The 14181-nt window shown below is 42.2% G+C and overlaps 1 protein-coding gene across 1 annotated transcript in view; it reads left to right on the top strand.

The window, feature by feature from the left end:
- Nucleotides 1-14181, top strand: part of LOC132589888 (cytochrome P450 2K6-like) — a 30140-nt gene that overhangs the window by 676 nt on the left and 15283 nt on the right. Inside the window, exons 2-4 of the mRNA XM_060262711.1 lie at nt 3773-3935; nt 6081-6230; nt 11897-12057. Coding sequence (XP_060118694.1) covers nt 3773-3935; nt 6081-6230; nt 11897-12057 — 474 coding nt within the window. The remainder of the gene's footprint in view (nt 1-3772; nt 3936-6080; nt 6231-11896; nt 12058-14181) is intronic.

Here is a 14181-nt window from a genome sequence, read left to right as displayed (position 1 = left end):
AGAGTTAGGGGAACAACAAACTTGAAAAAAAATTGAAAAGGAAAAGCAGTAAATATAGCTGTTACATTTCTTCCTTCCAAACCTGATGCTAAATTCTTTCTACCTGCAAGTCTTAAATTTTAACCCAGTACAATCATTACATTATACAGTCTTATTATTTTATTATATATTTTTAACTATTCTATTGCTTATGATATAAATCTAAGCTATTCATCTTTAATACAAACATACGTGGTGGCCGGCCGCTCGGGCGTGGGTGGATCTAGGGCACCACTCTTTGGCTTCCAAAGGGGAGATGTTACACCATGCTTGGAGGGGGAAGAGCGGCACAACGAGCGAGAGAGAACCCATCGCCATGGTGATTCCACCCAGGCACATGCCATTGGCCTGCTGCTGAGGCGGGGGTGGGGGAGGTGAAGGCTCGAGCAGGACCACAAGATTGGCAAGCCCATTGCACGTGACCGGGCGAGAGGGCAGAAAGCCCGCGTCTGAGAGGCCGTCAATCCCCCCACTTCCTCCTGCTGTCAGAGACTCTGCCAATGGCAGGCTGGTGGGCAGAGGCATGCATGGACAAGCAGGAAGTGCCAAGTGTAGGAGTTCGCTGTCATAGACAGTGGCTGGAATGTGTGTCTGGGAGTGAGCAACCGAGCAGCAGACACCCCCCCACCCGGAGACTCCCTGTGTTGCCCTGACACCCCCTGCCATGTGCACGGAACACCTCCCCCGGGGGCCTCAGAACTCAGAGTGTGAGTGCAGTATAGGGAGGAAGGGAGGAAACCATTGTTTGTCTAATTTTCCAGGTGTCAGTAAGTTATCTAAGAAGGAAATTTGGCGCTTAGGAAAATTTAGTGGACACGACCCAGCCAAAATTAAGTACTTTGTCCCACTAAATACTGAAAGTCCCACAGACCCCCCCCCCCCCACAAAAAATAATTGAGACTCCCTGACTTCCCAAATCCTTGCTATGGGGCTGAACATTCCTCAAACCCCCTTTTCCTAGAATTTAGAAGATAACAATCTTCTATTCCTGGAGAAACCATAACCCAGTTGAAAAGGACTTCATATTTTATTTCTGTTCTAAGAGGACATTAATGGGGATGAGGTCATGGACATATGGACATATGAAGCTGCCTTATACTGAATCAGACCCTTGGTCCATCAAAGTCAGTATTGTCTACTCAGACTGGCAGCGACTCTCCAGGGTCTCCAGCTGAGGTTTTCCATACCTACTTGCCTGGACCCTTTTTAGTTGGAGATGCCGAAGATTGAACCTGGGACCTTCTGCTTACCAAGCAGATGCTCTACCACTGAGCCACCATCCCTCCCATATATATGAACATATGAAGCTGCCTTATACTGAATAAGATCCTTGGTCCATCAAAGTTAGTATTGTCTACTCAGACTGGCAGCGGCTCTCCAGGGTCTCAAGCTGAGGTTTTTCACACCTATTTGCCTGGACCCTTTTTTGGAGATGCCAGGGATTGAACCTGGGACCTTCTGCTAACCAAGCAGATGCTCTACCACTGAGCCACTGTCCCTCCCCGAATAAATACTGCTGACAGTGTATTTCTTTATTTACATTAATTGCCCACTTAATCATTTGAGATTTTGCTACTTCATCTTCCGTAGACCATTTTAAGAGTAATTTATATAGTTTTGAAATTAATTTTTCATTGACTCCAAGCAGAACTTTTTCTATTTCTGTTTGCTCTTTTCTTATTCCTTCAGTTTTAATATCATTTTCCACCAAGCTCTTTATTTGTTGCATTTGGAACCAATCATATTTATTATTCAGCTCTTCAGCAGTTTTCAATTCTATTTTGCCACTTTGTATTTTTAATAGTTGATTATATGACAACCACTTTTCTTCACCCGTCTCAGCTGTTATTTTTATTTCTTCTGCTGGCACTATCCATAATGCTTTTCTCTCATCTCCATATTTCTTATACTTCATCCATTATATTTAGCAAATTGTTTCTTATATAATGGTGAGAGAAAAAAACATCCATCTTTTTCCCCCCATAGTACATATAAGTGTGCCAGCCAAATTTATTTCCATGACCTTCCAACGCTAAAAGTTTTTTGTTTAACAGCGTCACCCATTCTTTTATCCACACTAAACAAACTGCTTCATGATATAGTTTTAAATCTGGTATTTGGAATCCTCCTCTCTCTTTTGCATCTGTTAAAATTTTCATTTTGATCCTTGATTTCTTCCCAACCCACACAAACTCTGAAATTTTCCTTTACCATTTATTAAATTGTTTACTGTCTTTCACAATCGGAATAGTTTGAAACAAATACATTATTCTTGGCAGAATATTCATCTTAATTGCAGCTATTCTACCAAGCAATGACAAATTAAGTTTATTCCATTTTATTATATCTTTATCCATTTTACGCCATAGCTTCTCATAATTGTTTTTAAACAAATCAATATTCTTCATTGTTATCTCCACACCCAAATATATTACCTTAGAGGTAACTTCACAACCCGTTAGCTTCTGCAGTTCCTTTTGTTTACTTACTTGCATATTTTTACATAGAAGTTTTGATTTTTCTTTATTAATATAAAGTCCGGCCAGTTCTCCATATTCTTGTATTATAACTAACAACAAAGGTGTTACTTGTATGGGATTTTCATTTATAAACATTATATTGTCTGCAAATGCCCTGTATTTACAAGTAAATCCTTTTATTTTTAATCCTTCTATTTCTTTATCTTCTTGGATTTGCATCAGTAAGATTTCAAGAGTCATTATAAACAACAGTGTGGAAAGCGGACAGCCTTGTCTCGTACCTTTGCTAATTATCATATCTTCTGTAAGATCTGCATTTATACATAGCCTTGCATGTTGTTCAGTATATATTGCTTTTATCATCCTTTCCCCCCCAACTCCATTTTCTCTATTACTGCAAACATAAACTCCCAGTTTAAATTATCAAATGCTTTCTCTGCATCCACAAAGAATAATGCAACTTCCTTTTCTGGATGCCTTTCATAATATTCCACAATATTTACAACAGTTCTAATATTGTCTCTTATTTGCCTTTGGGAAGAAACCCCGCTTGATCCTCCTTTATAAAATTTATCAGATGATGTTTAAACCGTTCTGCCAATATTCTTGTATATATTTTATAATCATTATTTAAAAATGAAATTGGTCTATAATTTTTTACATTTGTGACATCTCTATCTCTTTTGGAATTAACGAAATAACAGCTTCCGTCCATGTATTTGGTATTTCCCCTTTTATTCTTATGTTCATCAATTTCAGAAGTTTTGGTATTAATTCCTCTTTAAAGGTTTTGAAGAATTTAGCTGTATATTCATCTGGCCCAGGTGCCTTTCCATTCTTCATTGTATTAATCGCTGCTTCTATTTCTATTTTTTCAATTGGATCATTCAAAACTTTTTTTTCATATTTTCTGTTAAGGCTGCTATTTTAATATTTTGTAAATACGCTTCCATCTTTTCTTTCTTTATTTTAACACCCTTAAATAATTTGGCATAGTACTTAAAGAATTCTCTTTTTATTTCTTCCTGATCTACCAACTCTCTTCCATCAACCACAATTTTATTAATAATTTTACTTTCTCTCTTTCTTTTCTGGAATTTTTCTTATATTTGTGTGCGCGCGTATATATTCGGTCAAAAAAATCACCTAATGTGTCTAGTATTTTTGTTGACGCCGTCTGGCAACCCTAGCTGGATGAGCGGAACTCTGGTCCTCATTTACCTTCCATTTACCTCATTTACCTTCCATTTCAGTTCTCCAAACAGTATGGCCCTGTCTACAGCATCCAGTTGGGACTCCAGAAAATGGTCGTTCTGGCGGGCTACAAGACTGTGAAGGAGGCTTTGGTGAACCAGGCAGATGCCTTTGCCGACAGGGCTGTGAGCCCACTGTTTGAAGAGGCTGATCGTGGCCATGGTGAGGTCCTTCTTTCTGAAGAGTAGTTAGACTTGCTTCCGTAGGTAGAACTTTCAGCCATGGAGAGTCTGTGCCAAACATTAGTCTAAGAGATATGCAAACTGGAGTTTTCCCATCTATAGAACTTGGCTGGCTTAAACTGTTTTGATACAAGCACTTAAGTCCCCCCACCAACACTAAGGGCAAAGAACAGCCCCAAGAAATGTAGCGAATGGAAACAACACAGGGGAAAGGGTTAAAAAAGAGGCAGAAACAACAGTGACATCATCATATAAGGACTTCCCTCAAGCAGCTCTTTCACTTTCTCCAGATGAGGAAACGTTCAGAAATTGTGCATGTGTGTGTGAGAGAGAGAGCACACGCTAGACTGACCCCAACTGGGGGCAAAAGGATATTCAGAGAGGTGGCTGAATAAAACCTGTCCCTGTCTCCCAGTTCTGGTATTCCAAGTGGGTCTCCCATCCAAATATCTGCCAGAGTTGGCCCTGCTCAGCTCTGAGATCGAGCTTGCCAGGTCAGGGCACATTCAGAATTTTTTTCCTATCTTCAGCAGTGCCCTTATAGTTCGAGGCCAGTTGCTTAGGCAGGCCCAGTCTCGTCACATCTCGGAAGCTAAGCAGGGTCGGTCCTGGTTAGTACTTGGATGAGAGACCACCAAGGCAGTCCAGGGTTGCTGGGCAGAGGCGGACAATGGCAAGACACTTCTGTTTGTCTCTTGCCTTCAGAACCCCACGGGGTTGCTATAAGATGAGTGTGACTGAACAATACTTTACACAGAGAGAGAGCGTCCCATACCTGAGTAATGGATAGGGAGGCTGGTTGCAGGGAGAGAGAAAGGGGTAGGCATATTGATGTTCACGTCAACGGGAAGAGGGAGAGTCATGATGGAAGAGTGCTCTATCCCTGGCTTGGCATAAATAATAATAATAATATAATAATAAATTTATTCTTATATCCCGCCCTCCCCCGCCAAAGGTGGGCTCAGGACAAGTGCACAGCCAGCAAGAACAGAGTTGATGGGGTAAAGCTGCAACCTATCTCAGAAGTAGGTAAGAGCCCCTTGGCGCAGAGTGGTAAAGCTGCAGTACCGCAGTCGGAGTCCTCAGCTCATGACCTGAGTTCGATCCCAGCGGAAGCTGGTTCAGGGAGCTGGCTCCAGGTTGACTCAGCCTTCCATCCTTCTGAGGTCGGTAAAAGGAGTCCCCAGCTTGCTGGGGGGAAAGGGTAGATGACTGGGGAAGGCAATGGCAAATCACCCTGTAAAAAAGTCTGCCATGAAAACGTGAAAGCAACGTCACCCCAGAGTCAAAAACAACTGGTGCTTGCACAGGGGACTACCTTTACCTTTTTTTTTTTTTTTTAATCTCAGAAGCAATGTTCCCTCTAAACTGCAGAGTCTTGTGAGCAAAAATTCTACTTTGTGAGCCACTGGCATTAAAGTTGTGAGCTGCTGCATCAATTAGCGTGCTCTGGGATCATCCTTCCTGAGCTAAGACAAAAATGTGTGAGCCAGAGGCTAAAATCTGTGAGCCAGCTCACGCTAACTCAGCTTAGAGGGAACACTGCTCAGAAGAGCTGGAATTCTGGGAAATCTTCTTGGCAGCCTGTAATGTACTCAGTGACGAGACGTGTAGAAGGCAACATACTCTATTGGAAGGTACATCACAGAGAGAGGGCAACGCGGGCCGGGACCCGCTTTATATACATTATTCCCGGAACAGCCCTCCAGCTGGCCAGTCCAATCCTGGCCAGTCAAACTTCCCGCCACTGGTCTTGATTGGCGGAGTCTTTTCCCGCGCTGCGCAGAGTGACCAAGGAACTTCCCCTTGGTCGCCTCTGCTGCATGGCCGCGCAGTGCTTCTTGATAAAGCGCAATACACTACACAGCCCTAGTAGAGTGACCTAGAAATATGCCTGGTTATATGGGTAGGAACTGGCTCAGTTCTCAGGGACAAACAGTGAGACCCTGTAAACATTTTATTTCTTTCCTGTATTTCTGACCTACTTTTGCCTGTGGTTGAAACTGTTTTGCAATGAAATAAGGAACTTATCTCTCTCCTGCCCACCATTTCCAATATTAATTCCGGTCGGTGGAACCGATCACTGTTCTGCATATCAATAGACCTGACCTTTGTTGCCCTCCAGGTATTATTTTTTCTAATGGAGAGAACTGGAAAGTGATGAGGCGGTTTGCGATAAGCACGTTAAGAGACTACGGGATGGGCAAGAAGACCATAGAAGACAAAATTGTTGAGGAGTGCCGTTTCCTAGCACAGAAGTTTGAATCTTTTGAAGGTGAGTTTTGTGTAGTGGAAGAGCCCCGTGGCACGGAGTGTTAAAGCTGAAGTACTGCAGTCCTAAGCTCTGCTCATGACCTGCTGGGGGGGGGAAGTGTAGAGGACTGGGGAAGGCAATGGTAAACCACCCGTAAAAAGTCTGCCGTGAAAATGTTGTAAAAGCAACGTCACTCCAGAGTCGGAAACAATGGCTGCTTGCACAGGGGACCTTTCCTTTCCTTTGTGTAGTGGAGTGAACAACATCCAGTTCTGCTTGGCCGAAGGCCTCTTTATTAACAGTAACTGTAGGACAGGTAACTTGATTATAGGAAAGTGTGTTGGGTTTGGGGCTAATGTCATTCTTTGGTCATGAAAGAGTTAAGCCAGGACTGTCAAACTCCCGGCTCATGGGCCACATCCATCCCACCCAGGGTTTTGATCAGGCCCATGACAATTTTCTCCCCTCCCCCTCCTGTCCTCCCCCTTTGAAGCTCTGAGGCTGCTGAGGACCAGCTCCTTCTGCTTTGTCTTTGTTGTCTTCAGCTGGAAGCTCTTCTGGGCTTGCAAAGGTGCAAAGAGAATGTGGAATGGGTTTTCCATTAAGGTCTCTGCACTCAGAGAGAACAGTGTTTAGACCTGGTTTTAACATGTGTTTGTGATGTTTTGTATTTATTCATTATACATGATATAATTTTTTGATCTGCCCTCAGCCCACTTGCAAGAAGGGAAGAATATAAATCGAGATTAGATAGATAGATAGATAGATAGATAGATAGATAGATAGATAGATAGATAGATAGATAGATAGATAGATAGATAGATAGATAGATAGATGATAGAGAGAGAGAGAGAGAGAGATGAACATATGAAGCTGCCTTATACTGAATCAGACCCTTGGTCCATCAAAGTCAGTATTGTCTTCTCAGACTGGCAGCAGCTCTCCAGGGTCTCAAGCTGAGGTTTTTCACACCTATTTGCCCGGACCCTTTTTTGGAGATGCCAGGGATTGAACCTGGGACCTTCTGCTTCCCAAGCAGATGCTCTACCACTGAGCCACTGTCCCTCCGATAGATAGATAGAGAGACAGACAGACAGACAGATAGAGAGATAGAGAGATAGATAGAGAGATAGATATGAACATATGAAGCTGCCTTATACTGAATCAGACCCTTGGTCCATCAAAGTCAGTATTGTCTTCTCAGACTGGCAGCGGCTCTCCAGGGTCTCAAGTTGAGGTTTTTCACACCTATTTGCCTGGACCCTTTTTTGGAGATGCCAGGGATTGAACCTGGGACCTTCTGCTTCCCAAGCAGATGCTCTACCACTGAGCCACCGTCCCTCCGATAGATAGATAGATAGATAGATAGATAGATAGATAGATAGATAGATAGATAGATAGATGATAGATAGATAGATAGATAGATAGATGATAGATAGATAGATAGATAGATGATAGATAGATAGATAGATAGATAGATAGATAGATAGATAGATAGATAGATAGATAGATAGATAGATAGATAGATAGATAGATAGATAGATGGTGTTGGACAAAAATATGTCTTCAACAGAGCTATTAGTTTGTCATAAGTTTTTGTACTTGGTGCAGCAGCTACCATCAGAGAAAGGACACAACAAAAGTTCTTCCTTCATAGATAGTCAATAAAATTGCATGCTATTCCTCCGCTCCTTCAATTTTATTAGCTTGTAGATTGTTTTTCTGCATAACAGTTCCAACATGTGGGCTGACTAACATCAAATTCTCCTATATGGCCCAGTGTAGCCATTTCTGTAGTAAGTCAGCACTTACTACAGAAATGTGTAGTGAAGCAAGCAACAAACATCCAGACCAATTCCCCACCAGGCTTGTTCTGGTGTTGGAGCTCTTTTTCCCCTGAAGCTTCCATCCGATTTTGCACAAACTGCCCTGGGGCTGCGATTTGCTTCACCTCTTTCCCACAGCAAGCAAGATTCTCTGAAAAGTGGTTTTTGCTTGCCATGGGAAAGAGGCAGGGTGAGTTGCAGCCCCGCAGCAGCTTGTGCAACATTGGACAGAAGCATCGGGGGAACAAGAGCTCTGATGCTGGAACAAGCTTAGTGTCGAGTGGCCGAAACCCAGGTGCCATCAGGAGGTCCACCAGCAGGGCCAGAACTCCAGAAGCCCTTCCACTTTTGCCTCTCCAAGCACCAAGAGTAGAGACATCGCTGCCTCAGACATAAGAACATAAGAGAAGCCATGTTGGATCAGACCAATGGCCCATCCAGTCCAACACTCTGTGTCACACAGGGGCCAAATCCCAGGTGCCATCAAGAGGTCCACCAGCAGGGCCAGAACTCCAGAAGACCTCCCACTGTGGCTCCACAAGCACCAAGAAATCAGACCATCACTGCCCCAGACAGAGTGTTCCACCTAAACCTTGTAGCTAATAGCCATGGATGCTCCAATTGTTTATCCAATCCCCTCTTGAAGCCATCTATGTATGTAACTGCCACCACCTCCTGTGGTAGTGAATTCAGTGTGTTAATCACCCTTTGGGTGAAGAAGTACTTCCTTTTAGCCTAATGGGGAATCGGTCACAGTTCCCTCTCTATTAACAGTAACTGTAGGTCAGGAATGTTGAATGTTTTTAAATGTATCATGAATGTTTTACTGTGATTTTATTTCTTGTGAGCTGCCCTGAGCCTGCTTCGGTGGAGAGGGCGGGATATAAATCTAATTTAATAATAATGATAATGATAATTTGTGGAGAGTGTTATTTCACATGTGTATTTTTGCTACTACATTGGTCAGATGGGGTTTATAGTTCACAGTTGTGACCAGGGTACTGTATGGTTGTGTATGTGTTGGGAGCCATTAAGGTAGACATTTAGTTCATGGTTGGCAAGATTGTTATTGAGATAGGAACAAGAGCATTCTGTTTTTCCAGGACTTGGGATAAGCCACCATTTATCAGAATAGCAACTATATAGTAGCCAAAATTTCGAGGTCCCTAGTCAGTGTTTCCTCAGACCTTTCAATTGATTTCTACCTTACTGCTATTTCCATTTCATCAGCATAAGCAAATTGCCTGGATATTGTCTCGGGAACATCAGAGATGTATAGATTGAAAAGAACTGGAGTAAGGAGCAGACCATTATTTAGTTTCTTTCACTTGCTTACTGACTGTCCCATAATTACTTGGAAAGTTCTGTTGCTCAGCATGTTATTTAGGAGACTAAGTAATGATCTTCAGGGGAAAACCTATAAAAACTTGTACAGCACATCATCCCTCCAGACTGTGTCACACACATAAATATCATTCAGTGCTACAGAAACTGCTGATGTCTTAGGACACTCCTGATACCATGATTCAATGAAAGTTGTTAAACTTGGTCTTCACAACTACAACGGGATCTAAATCCTGCTTGCTCTATAGGGACATGTTTATTAATTCTCTCACACTGATTCTGTTCAGGATTAGTCTCTTGCGGAATTTATAACAGGAGCTCAGAAGGAAAATAGGTCTGCAACTTTCCGCCAGATGTTTTCGTTTTCCAGATTTCAGAAAAGCAACTATCTTTGCTTTCTTGAATTCCTCTGAGAGTCTTCCTGTTCTCATGGTGTTTTCTGGATGATGCTTCCACCTTAGATCCTTTCCAATCCGGCTTCCACCTGGGCCATGGGATGGAGACAGTGTTGGTCGCCCTCATGGATGATCTCCGGCGACATCTCGATCAAGGCACACCGCCTTGATCCAGATGTCGCCTGAGATCATTGCTGGTATTGCTGTTGTTGGACCTATCGGCAGCGTTCGATATGGTTGATCACCGGCTGCTGACCCGCCGCCTCGCCGACACAGGGATCCAGGGGTTAGCATTACAGTGGCTTTCCTCTTTCCTTGAAGGTCGGGGACAAAGGGTGGTGATTGGGGGAGAGCTGTCCCAGAGGCAGCTACTTAATTGTGGTGTGCCTCAGGGGACGGTTCTCTCTCCAATGTTATTTAACATCTACATGTGCCCCCTTGCCCAGATTGCCCAGAGATATGGGCTGGGTTGTCGCCAGCATGCTGATGACACCCAGCTCTATCTATTGATGGGCGGCTGAGCTGCCGACGTCCCTATAAATCTGGACCAGGCGTTGCAAGTAGTGGCTGATTGGATTAAGTTGAGCGGGCTGAAATTGAATCCAGTGAAGACAGAAGTCCTTTGTCTAGGTTGCAGCGGTCCAGAAGGAGGGATCTCCCTTCCAGCTTTTGACGGGGTGCCATTGGTACCAGTGCGTGAGGTCAAGAGCTTGGGAGTGCTACTGGAGTCTTCCCTGACAATGGAGGCCCAGATAGCAGCCACTGCCAAATCTGCCTTTTTCCAGCTTAGGCGGGCGAGGCAGTTGGCCCCCTTCCTGGAACGAGGCGACCTGGCAACAGTGATCCATGTGACGGTCACCTCGAGGTTGGATTACTGTAATGCCCTCTACATGGGGCTGCCCCTGTACCGAACTCGGAAACTGCAGCTAGTGCAGAATGCAGCAGCCAGACTGCTAGTGGGACTACCTAGGTGGGAACACGTGCGGCCTAGGCTGCGGAACTGCACTGGCTGCCAATTGTATACCGGGTTTGTTACAAGGTGCTGGTTATCACCTTTAAAGCCCTATAAGGCCGAGGACCTGCCTACCTTAGGGACCGCCTCTCCCCATATGTTCCCCAGAGAGCACTGCATTCCAGCTCACAAAATCTTCTGGAAATCCCGGGGCCTAAGGAGGCCAAATTAAAAACAACCAGGGAACAGGCCTTCTCTATAAAGGCACTCCAATGGTGGAATCAGTTACCGGAAGAGGTGCGGGCCCTACGGGATTTTAATCAGTTCCATAGGGCTTGCAAAACCGCTTTCTTCCAACTAGCCTTTTAAGATGAAACCAGAATTAATATCAAGCCATTTTGTACAAACAGAGATTGTAGCACCATTGTATTGTCTTTAGATTAATTTTAACGTTAACTTATATATTGTATTTATTTATGTCACCTCTTTATTGATTGTATTTCTTTGTTTTATTGCTATATCATGATATTTATATCAGGCTTTGTAAGCCGCCCTGAGCCTGCCTTGGCGGGGAGGGTGGGGTATAAATAAAAAATTATTATTATTATTATGGTGCCAGTGAGAAACTTTGCTAGCCACTTCTTCATGAACGTGCTGCTGTTGAACAGAAACTCAGTGTGGATGCACTCTCTTATCTTGTACTGTTCATAGAGATATTGCCTTAAGCAGAACTTAGAAACAAGTTGTGGATGCAGTCAAAGCCTGCTCCTTTCTGCTCTTGATGTCCTTCAGTGCCTTGGAAATCTTATAAGCACTGAAATCCCCGGACAGATTGCAGTCTTCTGGGCAAGGTTGTTTCAAAATCTAGAGACTGAGAAGCACTGAGTTTCTTCTACTCTCCTGCTTGCTCTGGGGCCTACTGGGATAGCCTCTTAAAGAGGCAGTACACAACAGTGAGTTGAATTGTTATCTTTGCAGTTGGGAGGCAATAAAAATACCCGAGCCATGCTTTGACATGGTCCAGTCTAGAATTGCCCCTCTGCAAACTGCAGAGCATTCTTGGACAGCACAGAATTGATGACAGGCATATGCAAGCTAATGCATGAGGCACAAGTGATGCTGATGTTAATTCCATGACATCATGTTTTCATTGTAATATTTGTTCTATAGGAAAACCATTTGAGACCACCACAATCATGAATGCTGCAGTTGCCAATATTATTGTGGCCATATTACTCAGCAAGCGGTATGAATATGAAGATCCCACATTTTTAAGATTGCTACACTTGGCCAACGAAAACGTCCGGGTCCTGGGAAACCCCTCAGTCATGGTAAACTATTTAAAGTTTGGTTTTTAAATGGTTGAAATATTAGTACAAATAGTACAGGTAGCGCTATGTACATATTCGTGCCTTTAAAGATTCACTGCACTAACCGAAGACTTTAAAGCGGATAAAAAAAATTGTTTCTTAAAACTCACAACTTATTTGAAATGTTTAGGAAAATTTTGCACACATTTTCAGTATTTAGTAAAACATCTCTATCTCAAGTTCTAATATTTCTTCTGGACCTCCGACACTTTTTCAGATAAAATATGTTTTATTTCTGTTACAAACTTTATAAAATCTAGGCATACTGGTCCTTAAAAATAATTCAATAATAAAATATTACTTCTTTTCTCTAAGTCTAATAAACCATATTCTTATCTTGATCTTATTAACTCAATACATTTCTCATTCCAAACTATTTACTAAATGTCTTCAACAAGCTATGCACATTCTAAAAATCACCCGAGAAGTATCTCAAAGATATAATGTTTTTTTCAACAAATCTGTTACATGTCTATCTCCCATTAAGTTTAAACTTCCTCCACATTTAATTTTAGTACCTCTTTTCACCAAGATTTCAATCCATCATTAATTTCTTAACCCTACAATTTTAATTTGAGCCTCTTCCCAATAATACCTCTAGGTTCCAAATTCTTCCTTTCTACCATTCCAACAATTTACCCCAACAATATCTCTGTTATTCATTACTTTCTTATTTTTAACCACCCTTTTATATATTTTCCCCTTGCCACCAGCTAAATAATCTAAATAAATCCATCCCAATATCACAATCTTTTCTTTCTTTCCCCAAACTGTCCAATTTTTAACCAATGCTTACAAATTTTTAACTACATCTCTAGTAATCCATTTCTCACAAAGTTTTTTTATTATTATTTAATATGTATATTTTTATTATTAATACATTATCCGTTTCTCTACATGGTTTCTGATATCCATTTTACATTTACCCCCAACCCACCCCCCTTAGTCTATGCATCCTTTTCTTCTTCCAGCCAGGGACAAAGGACTCGAAGCTTCCACTGAATGTCCACGCTCCTTTCTTCCTTCGCCCATTTCAGATACGTCAGCCACTTTTCTTTAATTCTTGATCTTCTTTCTTCCCATGATTCTTCTTGCACCATTATAGCGGCTATATCTGACTGGACAAAATCAAAGAGGTAGTTATGCCAAGTACTTTCCTTCCATTTACTTTTGTCCTTCCATCCTGCCGCTATTACCGCTTTACCCGCTGATATCATTGCTTTTAGTAAATGTTGGTTGTTTTTCCCTGTTTTTTCATTCCCTAATAAACTCATCTGCATTAGTTCAAAGTTAATTCTCGGCTCTACCTGAAAGAATTTCTTTATCATTCCCACTACCATATCCCATAGTTTCTTGGCCTCAGGACACTCCCACCACATGTGGGAATACCATCCCTTTTCTTTCTTACAGTGCCAACACTTAGGACTCAACCCAGGAAACATATTGGCTAAAGTAGCCGGAGTTCTATACCATTTGGTGAAAAATTTCAATTCCATTTCTCTAACCTTATGTATCTTAACTTTTTTTAAACCTTCCATTATCTTCTCCCCTGTTCGTTTCGTTATTTGGCCTTCTAAACTCCATGACCGTTGAAGGTAGCTTATTGCTCCTTCGTTACCTAAATTCATGCTCCTGTATAGGATGCCTGCTAATCCTTTTTTTGTTTTACCCATTAATTTATAAAACTTTTCCATAGGTTCTTCTTCATTTAAGTTACTCTTTTCCACTTCCTTTTTAACTTTAGTATACAATCCTGTGGCCTTAAGCCAGTATTGTATTCCTACGACTTCTTGAAATTCATGTAATGGTTTTAACTTATCTAGTATTAACAAATCTTCTACCCTTCTAAATCCTTTAGCCTTAAGTAGTTCGCTCCACCTATGCTCCTTGTCTCCTTCCATCAACACTTCTAATGGCGTCCATCTAGATACCCGATCCAGCCATTTTGGTTGCCATTTCTTCCAAACATTTAGCCCATTTTTCCTTGGTCCCACGTTTAAATTAAGTTCCTTCGCCCCCATGTTCATAAAGATGCCATGTTTTCCTACCCCATTATTAGCTTCATTCTCAAACCTTATCCATTTC

Source organism: Heteronotia binoei, chromosome 1 (assembly GCF_032191835.1).
Source record: "Heteronotia binoei isolate CCM8104 ecotype False Entrance Well chromosome 1, APGP_CSIRO_Hbin_v1, whole genome shotgun sequence".
Classification (NCBI taxonomy): domain Eukaryota; kingdom Metazoa; phylum Chordata; class Lepidosauria; order Squamata; family Gekkonidae; genus Heteronotia; species Heteronotia binoei.
This window is presented reverse-complemented; position numbering and strand designations above follow the sequence as displayed.